The sequence below is a fragment of the Manacus vitellinus genome, unplaced genomic scaffold (assembly GCF_001715985.3).
Source record: "Manacus vitellinus isolate BGI_N305 unplaced genomic scaffold, ASM171598v3 scaffold_9_pilon, whole genome shotgun sequence".
NCBI lineage: Eukaryota > Metazoa > Chordata > Aves > Passeriformes > Pipridae > Manacus > Manacus vitellinus.
In genome coordinates this window covers 9,316,670-9,329,914 of record NW_021940917.1, presented here as the reverse complement: position 1 = coordinate 9,329,914, position 13,245 = coordinate 9,316,670, and the positions used below count along the sequence as shown (strand labels likewise).

The 13,245-nt window shown below is 44.1% G+C and overlaps 1 protein-coding gene across 1 annotated transcript; it reads left to right on the top strand.

The window, feature by feature from the left end:
- Positions 1-793: 793 nt before the first annotated feature.
- On the top strand, positions 794-9,476 carry TXN (thioredoxin). The gene is made up of 5 exons (XM_018086176.2): positions 794-885; positions 6,072-6,176; positions 6,862-6,921; positions 7,738-7,803; positions 9,243-9,476. Exons 1-5 carry the CDS (start codon positions 862-864, stop codon positions 9,303-9,305), a joined length of 318 nt encoding a protein of 105 aa, XP_017941665.1. The 5' UTR covers positions 794-861; the 3' UTR covers positions 9,306-9,476.
- The last annotated feature ends 3,769 nt before the right edge of the window (positions 9,477-13,245 follow it).

Here is a 13,245-nt window from a genome sequence, read left to right as displayed (position 1 = left end):
GTAAATGGGAATTTAACGTTTCACGACAGAGTCCCCTCGGCAGGGAAAGCTGAGCTGTTTCTGTGAGGACTCTTTACGCTCCTGGCAGAGTCCCTCCAAGAGGGAAGCTCCGAGAGCTGCTCAGTGTCTCGGCTGGATTCCAGCGTTTACCCGGGCAGGCACCGCTCGTGTCGCTGAGCCCTCTGCGCTGCAGAAAGCCCGCATCCCACAGGGAAACGGCGCCGCTCCGCGCCTTCGGCAGTGGGAAGGAAAAACAAGAAGGGAAAAAAAGGAGAAAGACAAACTGTTCCCGTGCCTAACTCCTGCCTTCCCGCTCCGCAGCAGCCCTGCCGGGCCCCCACTGTGGGCACCGCCCGCCTCCCTCCTTCCCGTAAGGCGAGCGGGGCGCCGCGCCAGACAGCCTGGCCCGCAGGGGGGCAGGGGGAGCCGAGCACTTCCTGCTCATCGTTACACAGCACTTTTCCAGCCTCCACAGGCTCTCCTCTCTGCTGCGCTGCCCTTGCTGCCTCTCCCAGGCAGCCAGCAGAGATGCACTCCCCCCTCCCTGGGCCGTCCGCGCGGGTGGGAAGGCGGGCGGAGTTGGGCCCTGTGCCCTCCGCCAACGCCCCCCACCGTGGGGCCCGTCCGCTCCCCCATCCGGGGATCCCCTCCGGCGCCATGGGGCGGGAGGGGGGAGCGGGGAGGGAGGCGAGCGCGGCGCGGCGGCATGCGCGGCGCGACCCGGGCATATAAGGGGCAGCCGGGGCGGCGCGGGAGCAGAAGCTGGGCGGCCGAGCGCGGCGGGCACACGGAGAGCCGGCGCGGAGCCTTTGGCGCACTTGCCTTTAAGCCACCCGAGACCCTCCTTCCCCAGCCGTCACCATGGTGAAGAGCGTAGGCAGCCTGGTGAGTCCGGTGGGCGAGGCGGCCACGTCCTTTCGCCGTGAGAGAGGAGCGTGGTGGGGCGAGCATCACCTTCCCGGCGGGAGGGTGAGCGGGGCGGCAGCGCTGCCGGGGGCAGCTCGCCGAGCGGGGGACCCCGTTCTCCTGCCCCGGGCTCCCGAGAGGCCTTGGCCTGCGGGAGATGGCAGTGAAAGCGCGTGTGCCGCCCGGGCAGGCGGAGCCCACTCGGCGGGAAAGCGGGGAAATCGCGGCGGGGGGCTCGGTCAGACCACAGGGAGGGGTCAAATAACTGCGCGACCCGAGGCTTCAGGGAATCGGAAAGAGGAGGGAGATGATGTAATTCCACACTACGACAGGTTTGTTGCTCATCGTTCTTTAAAATCTTGACGAAAAGGTTCTGTTTTTCAAGCGGGTAACGGGTACAGCAGCAACAGAAGGAGGGGACGTCGTCTTAAGCTGTACCAGGGTAGGTTTAGGTTGGACATTAAGAGGAATTTCTTCGTAGAAAGGGTGATTAGACACTGGAGTAGGCTGCCCAGGGAGGTGGTGGAGTCACCATCGCTTGGAGGTGTTTAAGGAAAGTGGACGTAGCCCTTAGTGCCATGGTCTAGTTAACAAGGTGGTGTTGGGTCATAGGTTGAACTCGATGATCTCAGAGATCTTTTCCAACCTAATTGTTTCTGTGATACAGTTCCCTAATTCAGAAGTCCCGGCTTGCCTTATGTACTGCTAGTGTGTAGGGGACCAGGCGACCTTCTAATAGAGATTGGCCTAAGTTCTAGTGTGTTTCCGGGTAGGAGTTCAAGAAAAACATGAATCCAGTTTTCTTGACTTGAAAGGACCTGCTAGAGCCCATTCCCGTACTCAAAAAACAGGAGTTGCTGCTATGAGAAGTATTTCCCTTGCTGTGGTGCTGTCTGACGTTTTCAGTATGCTAATGCAGCACGTCACTGTTTAAATGGTTCTGTGAATACAAATACGTCTGTGGCTCTGAGATACAGAATAGTAATAAAGCCTAAACTAACACATGGAGAATGCTGTGCTGGTGATGAAATAGCATGTGGTCTTGTGCACAGCAGCTGATGTGGTTGATGGACAACAATAGAGTATTTGTTAGCTCTAACTTATGAACCCAAGTCTCAAAAAATATTCTTTGTGAAAACTTTGCGAACTCTTCATTTCAGGAAAAGTTTTGTTGGACTAGTCTTGCATTTTGAACTTGAACTTTGGTTGATGTGCCAGTTTAATCTCATTTTGAGGTGTCTGTAAGTGATGCTGTTTGGCATCCAAGTTAGTCTTCTAAGCTGTGCTCTTCTACAGTCAGTTTCATTCATAAATGAAAAGCATGTCAAACCTCCCCCACTGGACTCTGAAGGTGTTAACATCTTACACATGAATATACAAACTAAGACTTGTGACCCCAGCTCAAAAACCTGTGCACAAAGGAAGCTCCTTAAGATAAATGACATGCCTCATAATTCAGGTCCTGGAGATGGAATGGTATGTGAACTCAACCTGTAATTGTTATTCTGGCTCACACCTTTCCCCCCTTTCCCTTTCTCTGTTTATGGAGGTACAGGAGGGGCAAACTTTGAGTAAGGTTGGAGGTTTTTGTTATAGGCAGGAACAGCTTAAAAATGGCAAGTCAATAAACTTGGCTTTGGAGGAAGAACCTGCTCTAAATTAATTAGGCTTCCACTGTCCTCTTAGCTATGATCATTGATTAATAGTCTGCTGTAGTTTAAAGCACAGTTTTGTTGCTCATCCATGGAGAGTGCAGATTCAAAAGTCATGCTGACAACAAGGTTTTAACATCAGCATTGCATAGAGTATTCAAGTACAATGTAGCTGGGATTTCTGGATTAATTCTGGCTTTCAGTAAAGCAGGTTTGTATTCTTCTCTGATACAAAGGAGAAAACCCGTTCTTCTACTATCTGCAAGAGCTTCTGTGAGTGTAAAGCAGTGTGGATGTGACAGATAGCTTGATGTAGCCCCTTTCCCTACACACCTCTTCAGAAACTGACTAGCTTCTACAGAATGGCTACTTTCAGGGTGGTCCCTCTGGAGTACCTGCTAGTGCACAAGAGCTGCACTTGGATTGGTTTGTATGTATCATTGAGATGTGTGAGTACTCTAACTTGTAAGGGGGTTTGCCTGTGGGACATAATGCCTCTTACCGCAGAAGCTAATGGGGTGTATAAACTTAAAAACTGATGCTGCCAAAGCTTTCCTCTTTGTACTAGATGGCTCTCTTGTTATTTAAATTAAAGGAAATACTGAAAACTTGCAGCTTCAGCTACAGGTGATAGTTCTAGACGTCATATCTGCTAGAGTGTTCAGGCAGTTGAACTTTCAGTCTGTTTATGCTAGCTTCTGTATTTACAAAAAAACCCCGCTGAATTATATAGTAACCAGTCAGCTGATGGCTAGGTTTAATCCAGGTTCAAGGGTGACTTGATATGAGTTAAAAAGAATGTTTATAACTAAGTTTTAATCAAATCTGCCAGATGGCATGGACCTATTTTACCTATTGCTGAGAGCAGGAGACTCCTTTCAGCACCATCTGTGGCCACTAGCCTCCATTTGGAGGCATTACCTGGTTCTGGGAATCTCTGATGCACTAGAGGCTTTCATTATTAGAGCTTTTTCTCCTGCTTGGCCCTTGGCAACAGATGCCTGCTACCAACATGTTTGCTGAATGCAGCATGTGCTTTTCTGCTGGAGGACAATACAAGCCAATGAGGTCTTGTCTATGCACAGGGAGGTTGTAGGAAAAAAAAAAAGGCAAAACTGACCAGCTGGCTACCTGAGGTTTCCCCCAGTAAGGGGGAGAAATTGCTGGTTAACAAAGCTGTAAGATCCTCTAATAGTGTGACAAAATGGTCTCATGGTGGGAGGTTCCTCTTCTGGTAACAGATTATTTGGTTTTTCATATGAAAACTTGCAACTTCACAGTTAACACAAAAGACAACTATAGAAGTCAGTTGGACAGGTCAAACAGCTTCTTTGCCCCTCTACTGTGTTCTTTTCTCTGGGGAAATTAAGTTCTCTGGCAAAACCTCCAGAACTTCTCACTAGTTTTAATATCTTTTTAACTTGGAAGGGTAACGCCTTTGGACCCAGCATCTCTTTTCACTCCCACAGCAATTTTAGCTGATACTAGAGATGACTTGCAGGGTGACATCTTATTTGTAGTCAGGACCAGGTCACCAGTGGTCAATGGTGTGTGACTGACTGTAGTTATGATGCCCTCCCACTTTTCCTGTGTTCTGTGCAGTGGCAAACCTGAGGTACGTGGGCATATGAAGAACACATCCCAGTGCTGGGCTTCCTTTATCAGAATACAGTAATTATGTAGCTGATTAGAAGACTTAAGGGTTAAAAGAGGATAGTCTAACTGGCAGGTGCAGGAAGTGGAATCAGTAAAGAGCTGGTGATGTTACAGTGCAGAGGTGTGCGAAGCTATACCAAAAATCAGTAGTAGGATTTCAAGGCCAAAAGAGTGAGGTTTGATTGAGGACCTTATGATGTAAGTAGCTGCAGGGAACAGCTACCATGGATTGCTGTATACAGGGACATTAAACACTGTTGGTGGGAATGGGATGCTTTTGGAATTGGGGCACAGGAATGTGTACTGTGTCAGTACAGCAGTGGGGTGATGTAGGGAGGCAGGAAAACTTAACTGTTTCCATTTCTTTCAGAATAAGAGTAGGTGGTGTGCAGTGTTACTACTGATCTTGTAGCAGAGTAGACTGTGACTGTCCAAGATGCAAGGATGGAAGAACCAACATCAATGGAGCCTGTACCTCTGAAGAGAATTACATGGGGAGGGGAAAAGTCTGTTAACAGGGAGACATAATAATTCTATGTGAAGTCACAGGAAGTTGTGAAGATTTTCACATAGGATTGATTATATGTAAGAATGCTCATGCAGGACCTCTGCTTGCTTCTTAAATATACTCATGTCCAGTCTGACCACGTGCACTCTTGACTCCTCACCTGCATGGCATTCTATAATGGGAGGAATAGCCTACTAGAATCAAGTGTTGACTTATTGTGACTGATTGCAGAAGTTGATCTTAATTAATTAACTCCTGCACTGCAAAACAAACTACTGTGTGTATCTGGGAGTAACCACATTGTTTTCAGTTAGCTGTCGCTGATAGAACTCCAATGCCTTGGTCTGTTAAGCTGGGGGAGTAAAGCAGCTGTCTTTTGTGTGCATAATCTGAAATGAAGTTTATATTAACAGCTCTCCTGAAGCTTGACTGCCATGAGAACAAAGCTGAAAATTGTTATGGTGGCTTGTAATTTCTTTGAAAAAGACACTGTCAGGAACTAGTTGATCAGCACTTTCTGCTTCTGCGTGAGATACTTGTTTGCCTCTTGATAGCATGCGAGTATTTATTGCTTTTAACATCTTTCATTTCTATTAAAAACATCCACTTTTTGACCAGAAAACATGAGTAATGACATGTAATGATGCTGAATTCCAAGGAACATTGTCCAGAAATGATTGGTGTGACTAAGTGCAACATACAGACTTGAAGACTCTTAATTAAGTATTGGGTGTTTACTTCTGTAGACTGTATGTGTAGCATTGCTTTGGCTAGTGATGTTACATGTGGGTTCACTTGGCAAAATAAATAAATGTCCTGTGAGGTTGCTTTGGAAAACATGCTGTAGAGTAAACCACTCAACATCATTTTAGTGTTAGCCGTTGATTGGAAAAAACATCAAACTGGAGGAGTGTGCGAAGGTTTGTCTGTGTCCTTTTCAAATTCTGCAGAGGAAAGTCTGTCTCAGAAGAAAATGGAAGTCTTCCTTCCAAGACAGAAATGAGAAAATGAATTATTAAAAACTGTAAGGATTACATTTTGGGGATAACACAGAGCTATCAGAGCTAAGCATTGTAACTAGAGAATTTCTAGCTTGTGTTTCCACAATTCAGTGAGTTAGACTGAGCATTGTGGTAGTTTTCTAACTTAAGACTCATAAGATACTGACTGATGCTAGCACTGATGAAAGCAATTCATACTGAAGCCCTTACATGATGGTACAGATAACCCAGTTAAGTGTTTAAAGAGCTACCATAATGTGTTAGGGCTGAGAGCTAGCAAGCATTGAGATCTACATCCTTTAGGAAAGGAGGGGGAAATTATGTGTGGTTTTTTTTGTTTATTTGTAGACTGAATTTGAGGCGGAACTGAAATCTGCTGGCGAGAAGCTTATTGTAGTCGATTTCTCTGCTACCTGGTGTGGACCATGCAAAATGATCAAGCCTTTTTTCCATGTGAGTAGTTCTTCTTTTTTTATTTCTGCATTAAATCGTATATAAATGTTTTTGTGTTGCTTGACAATAACACGGAGGAAAGTACCTTTTGCCACATGTGATTGCCAGCATTTTCTGGAAAAAGGGAGAAGTTGCAGAAGTATCTACTATTAAAACTATCAGCTTAAGTAGACTGACCTTCTTCAGTATAGCTGGGAGCTAAAGTGTGGTTTAGCTGTCCTAATGCTTACATGAATTTCAGATCCATAGGGCCCTGCCAGTTGCATTGTCTCAAGAGTGAGATACAGAGAGGAAACAATACTTATCCTTCTGTACACAGTTATGAAATTACTCCAGCTGTGTTTAGGTGGCAGTGTCATCTCCTGGTAAAGTGTAAGATAAGCTGTATCATCTTTTGGTGATCAGCTGAAGGCTGCAAGAGCAGGCTTTTCACCTGTGTCTTGGGATATTTGAGTCTTGGTGGGGAGTACGTTTGGAGAAGTCTCAACAGGCTACTCCAGAAAGAATCTGGAGCAGAAAAGAAATTTTTGCTCTGGTCAGTAAAACAGCTGCTTTATGGTAACAAGGCATATTTCAATGGGGGGGTTAAGCAACACCAGCTTTATAATATATACAAATGTGTCTTTTAAAAGAAAGCTTTCCTGGAACAGTGTAACTGCATAGTTTTTTATTTATTTCATTTTAGAGCTTGGGTGAGAAGTATGGCGATGTGGTGTTCATAGAAATTGATGTGGATGATGCCCAGGTAAGGTCTGGGGTGGTGCTGAGGGAGGACAGCTATGGAGTTCCACACAAGTGACAAAGGAGAACTCTTTTTGTGATATCCTCACACATACTGAAACAAAACAAGAGATTACTTAAACTTAAAAATGAGACATAGGGCTTTGGCTGGAAAGAATTATTTTATTTTTATTTTTTTTTTAGAGAACACCTGAACAGAACAAACTGCCTTGGTTATCAGCACACTTGAAGTCCTATGGACTGTGTTAGATAACTTGGGAACACTGACCTTTTGCTTTGGCAGGGAGTGTTAGTCTAAGGCCTTAAGCTGCTTTGATGCAATCTTCACTAAACCTACTGGTTCAGAACTGTCTGATGGTCTGTCTTGTCTTTCCGCTGGTCTTGGCACTGTTTCCTCTTTCATTAAAAATGAAATTAAATCTTGAATTAAGTGCAATAAAATGTCTGCTGTATTGCAGTTCCAGCAGTATCAAATATGGACTTGAAAAACGTCAGGTTAAAGCACAAGAGTTGCCATAGGGCTTTTGAGCCTTCCAAACAGTCACATCTGTTTTTGATGCAGAGGGCTGTTTTTCTCCAGAGTATAGGTATAGGCAATGTGGTTTTGGTATTGCATGAATTAAATGTCAAAGAGGGGATCTTTCAGGTTTACCTCAAGGAGATGTTAGCACTGCACTAGTTTTGCTAGTGAGGGACTAATAGAAGTGCTTTTGTTTTATCTTGAGCAGTAATAACTTTGCCCTATCACCTAAACAGAAGTAAGCTAGTGGATTTTTTAATTTAACATCCTTGAGAATATTGGGTTTTTTGTCTCTTCCAGGATGTTGCTTCACACTGCGATGTGAAGTGCATGCCAACGTTCCAGTTCTACAAGAATGGAAAGAAGGTAGGTTCTTCTCTTTTGGAAATGCAGCAGGCAAGCTAAGCACTTGAAAGAAGATTGGGAATAGTCTGCTGTCCCTTGATAATGTCTCTGGGGCACCACTAGCACTAAGACACTCCTGAAAGCAAGCAAGTTCATCTTAGCACCGCATCAAATGTAACGTGGGCCAGCAGCAGACTGGTGATCCACACTGTATTGTTTACAGGTAGTGAACTGAACTAGTGTTACAGGTCAAACTTACAGGCAGAGCTTCATTAGAGATAGTAGAGTGAGTGACATGTCTGGATTAAGCCTGCTGGTCTGTCTGCCTAGCACCTTGCTTTTTACTTCATAAGTATTTGTTCTCCAGTGTAGCTCCTATTCAAGCAGAGATATAACTACAGGTGCCTATGGAATCCCACCCAAACAAAAGTCTCTAACCTGGTTGAGCTTATATACAGCAAACAACTGTTTGGATTATTTCACATGGGGTCTGTGTAACTTGTGAAGTGAAGGTCCTGTCCCTGTCAGGGGACTGAGGAGATCTCTTGTGCCTACTCTGCCAAGAGGTGGATGAGGTAGGATGCAGATCATGCTCTGACAGCGTAGTGCAGGGTAGTTTGAATAGCTCTCTGCCTGAACTGAAGAATTGTTGAGCTAAATGTGTTGTATTGGGCTTTTAGTTTGCCAAGTAAGAGAGGCTTTTCCAAAGTAAAACAGCTCTTGGGTGTAAGTTCTGTGGCTGAAGACAATGGAATTGTACCTTGGAAAGTGAATGTCAGATGTTGGGTAACTTTCAGTTTAATATGGGGCCAAGTCATGACTAATTATGAGCCTTTGACAGTTCTCTTAGGGTGAACTTCCACAACTTCGTGATGTAGTTGGAAGAATTGAGATTAGTGTGACAGTCTGTGTGTGGCTTTTTTTCATTAAGCAAGCAGTTTCATGGCTTGTAGTGTAGTTCTGCTCTGTACCTTGAGCCCCTCTTGCTGCAGGAACACAGCTACTGCTTTTGAGATGTGAATGTTGCCTTTCTCTTTTTGCCATGGAAGTTGCAAGAAGGATAATTGTCACAGGAGAAGCCAGGCTCAGGGATAGATCATTTGGAACAGTACTTCCAGAATTTGATTGGTAGGGTCCTGAGCAGCACAAGGTAACTTTGAGCTACCTGTGATAAGTAGTGACCTTCAGAGTCTCTTCCAGACTCTATTTGAGTCTTAGACAACATTGATTTAGGATCAGTGGTAGTCTGGAAGTGATTGTTGATAGGCTTTTGTTCCAACTTTTGCACGAGTTGAATGGGAAATAAATAGATGAACATCTGAAAAATACTCCCTGTTTCGAGGTTGGAAAAAATTTTAGTTGTAGCAAAGTTGAATAGATGTGTATGTGACTGGATGCTATGCAACTAAAGTTATAAAGTGTTGAATGCAACAGTTCTAAAAATCAGTCTCTCTTTGCAGGTGCAGGAGTTCTCTGGGGCCAATAAAGAGAAGCTGGAAGAGACCATTAAAAGTCTAGTCTGATCTCCAGCCATGGAGACAGTGAAGCATGACTGCTTCGGCTAAATTATAGCCTGTAACTTTTCTACTTTAAAAAAAAAGCAAACTAAACAAGCTAGCTAGGTTAAGTGGTGGACATTCTCCTCTTGATCTATATAAATGAGTACAATAAAGTGTAAATTCTTCACTTTTGGATATTGCTGTGTGTTTCAATTAAAATGTGAGGGATTTCATAATATAAATAAGGTGCCACTTTTGCTGTGTTAAAGGAGTACTCTGGATACAAAGATTTTTGTCAAAGGCAGCCTGGTCTATTGCTGGGGGTGGAAAATTGTCTTGCATGAGATAGTAATGACAGTTGCTTTAGGTAGTCACCAGGCTATAATGTGGTTTAGAAATAGAGAAATGCGAGTCAGAGAAAAAAGGGTGGTCACTGGGTGGAATAGGTTTTCTTTTACCTGTTTTTAGTTAAAAGACTCTTAAAATTTTTCAAGCTTATTTCAGACTTCAAAGCTAAAACTTGTCTTTCCAGAGCATAATACCAATCTTACCATGGAAGTGCAAGGTAGGAGCTGCTGCCTTTATGCCTTTTCAGTTTTGCCTTGTCACTTGTGTACGTTCTGTATTATTAGTAACAAAGTGTGTTTAGTCTGAGTTGGGCTGCTTTGTTCCTAGGCAATAGTCTGGAACAAATGACTGAAGAAGTAAAATTTGCAATGCCTTAACTCAAGAGAATTTAGATTTATATATTTTCGTATCAAATAATTTTCACTTGATTGCACTGCCGCATTCTTACAACATATTGGACACTGTGTTGAACAGTAAACTGGAGTCTGTGGTCCTTCAAACCTGAATCAGGCTGTCTAGAGGAATGCTGACTTGCCAGCCTTCTTATACCTGCCATTCACCTACTCTTGGGACTGTTACCAAGGAGAACTGCTGTGGTTTTTCCACTGTATCAAAATGGCTTCCTTGCTGGCTTGGGTGTTGTCCTGTACAAGAATTCAATAAATAGGGGAGCAGGGCTGTAGCTAGCAGCTATCCTGATGCTGTGGGTAGGGCTTGGTGAGCTGTGCTGCTCACTAAGTATCACTCACTGAAAAGTGAGACTTCCTGCTGCATATGCAGGAGATGTGGAATGTGTGAGCCTCTTTGTGGTAGTGAGCTCACATGTGACTCAGCCTTACACTCAGTTCACAAGCATGCATGAATTTCTTCATAGCTCTTTAAGCTTCAACAGGGGGACCTTCAACAACTTGTTGTATATGTTCCCAATTAGAAACAAGATTTTTCTAGTCCAAGAAGTGACCACACCCTTTACTTGAGGATGAACCATCAAGGATCTTCTTGGATGTAAGCTCTAGGTTGTGATTATGCAATGAGAAGGATATGCAAAATGTTCTCCATACAGCTCTGGCTATTTGACTAAGAGGAGTGCAGCTCTATGTTTGAATGGCTGTTCAAAGGTAAAGGGGAAACCACTACCCCCCAGATTTGTGAGGAGGGTATAAAATGAAGCTGGTGAAGGAATGTATTATTGACATCACAGCATCTGAAAAACAAGCATTGCTTTTGAAAGCAGTTTCTGCATGGCTGACTTAGTCCCTCTGGGCAGTAGCTGGGAGCAAGAAAGGTTTAAACAATTCTTGCTGAAAGTTCCAGGTGAAGTTCAGTAGTTTGCCCCAGCACCCTGCTTCATCCTTAAGAAAGAAAGAAGCTACTTGAGTGTGCTGCAACAAAAAGTATTTCTGCTGAGGTGAGGCCAGACCACATTGTTGCCTATTACAACAGGGGAAAGGTGTAGTCAATGGGACATTACTGCTTGTGTGTTGGGTTTAGCATTTCATTTACTTTCTTAATAAGATGCTCCTCTGTAGTAGCCTTGGAGAATCCAGGTGACAGTGACTTGAAACTCAAGTCATGATTGGAAAGACCAAAACACCTGGGACAGTTCTTGTGTCCCAGGGTGCAAACAGGGGGTGCAAAGCAGTTCTAACAAGGGCAGTGAGTTCAGCTTCCTGTGCTGCAGTATCTTCCCATCCTGAGAACTGGCATGTAAGCATGCTGTGATGAAAGTAACTTTGCATCACCTTATTTGAAAGGGGTTCTTTAAGGCTTGGCTTTTTGAGGAATATGCAGTGAAGATATCTGTGTTAAATAGACCTTCACTTTAAAGGAAACAGCAAACACATGCTCTTAAAATACATAGCTATGCCAGAATTTGTGTTTGAAGTTGATCCTTGTCATTATGGGTGATGGAAAGAAAAGCCTATGCTTTGTTCTGGGTATGTGTGAGGAGCCTCACTTCTACAGCAACAGTGCCTCTGCTGGGAGGAGAGAACCCCAGTTCAAGATGGGAACTGGACTGAGTCTTTCAACAGGCAAAGACAGGGTGTGTCACCCTTTAACAAAGCCTAGGTATAGCAAATAAACATTTTGTCCTAAATAGAACAGGTATGAGTATCCCTGCTAAAGCCTCGGGCTATATGCCCTGCCACATGTGTATTAAATAATAATACTTCACAGAGAGCTCAGTGGGTGCATTTCTTCACTTGTTTTCCATGTAAAGGTGTGAGACCAATATTGCCATGTGCCAGACAGTAGTGCAGCATTCACTCTTTCATTAAACTCTGAGGTCTGCTGCTTGCATGAACAGAATTGGCTGCTCATTGATCTGAAAAGATGCCTTTTATAGGAAAGTGATGGATGGCCAACTGCCTTGAATGTTTGCAAAACTTGATGTAGAAAAGAACCACATGCTATCTCATGGCAGAAAAGAAACAACCTAGAAAGGTTTCTTCTGGAAGTAAGGGTTTTGGGAAGAAGTTCTCCCCTCAGGCAGTGACTGCAGTCTTTATCATTTGGCTATTACATGGCTGGAATCTGCCTTGCTGTCAAACAAGTAGAGCAAGATGTTTTTGTCTACAGGCCTGTTGCATAGCTTGGTATAGTGGGCTGGCCAACAAGAGGAGAAGTACTTCCTTGAGCACAAGCAATTAGAACACATAGCTGGAATAACTAGGCTTCATGAGAGAGTACTAACTATAATGAAAGGAAAGGCCAAGGGGTCACAGTGAGTGGACAAGTGTGTGTGACTGATCACATTGCAGTGACATAGTGACACACCTTTACTCCATGCATGGCTTCTGAAGTGGCTGTTGTGCACTTGGGGAAGTGCATGTTGTGCACTTGGGGTGCTTAACCACCCACACATCTCTTCTACATCTCTTGCAGCAGTCAACCTAACTTCAACTCCAGCTAGCCATCTGCTCTTCATTCTTACCTGACCTGAATGAAGTTAGAATTCGATTCCCCTCTGGAATGATTCTAATAAGAGTAGTGGTAATTATTTTAATGTTTAAATTTTTAACTGTTCATTCGTCAAAAGTAGCTGGATCTTCCAAGCTAAAAAATGGCTTCTGTTGTTTTTCCAATGCCAATAAATTGTGGCATAGCAGCTCCTCTCTGCTGTGCTCTGTTATGTGCAACTTTCAGCCACCCAAGGAATTGGCTTGAGGAACATGCTGGTGCAATCCTTGCTGGACTAACTCCATAGTGCTGGTCCCTGGCCCTTGGTGAAGGGTGGGAGAGTTTGATTGATGAGTTGACCTTGGCTGGCTGCCAGGTGCCCACCAAGCCCGTCTTATCACCACACACACTGCACCACCACACCCCTTTCCATGCCCCTGCAGGAGAAGGAGAGAAAAAGGCAGAAAAGCTCTTGGCTCAAAATAAGCACAAGGGGATCAATCTGCAATTAAAAACAGACTTGACTCAGGGAAATTAATTTATTGTAATTAAACAGAGTAGGATAATAAAAAATGCAAACAAATTACAATCTATGCTCACCTTTCTCTATCCTTCACCTTGTTCCCAGACTTGGTTTCAATTCTGGCTCTTCCATCTCCTTGCCTGAGTGGTGCAGGGGATCATCATCTCTGCTGCTCCTTCCCCTCATACAGTG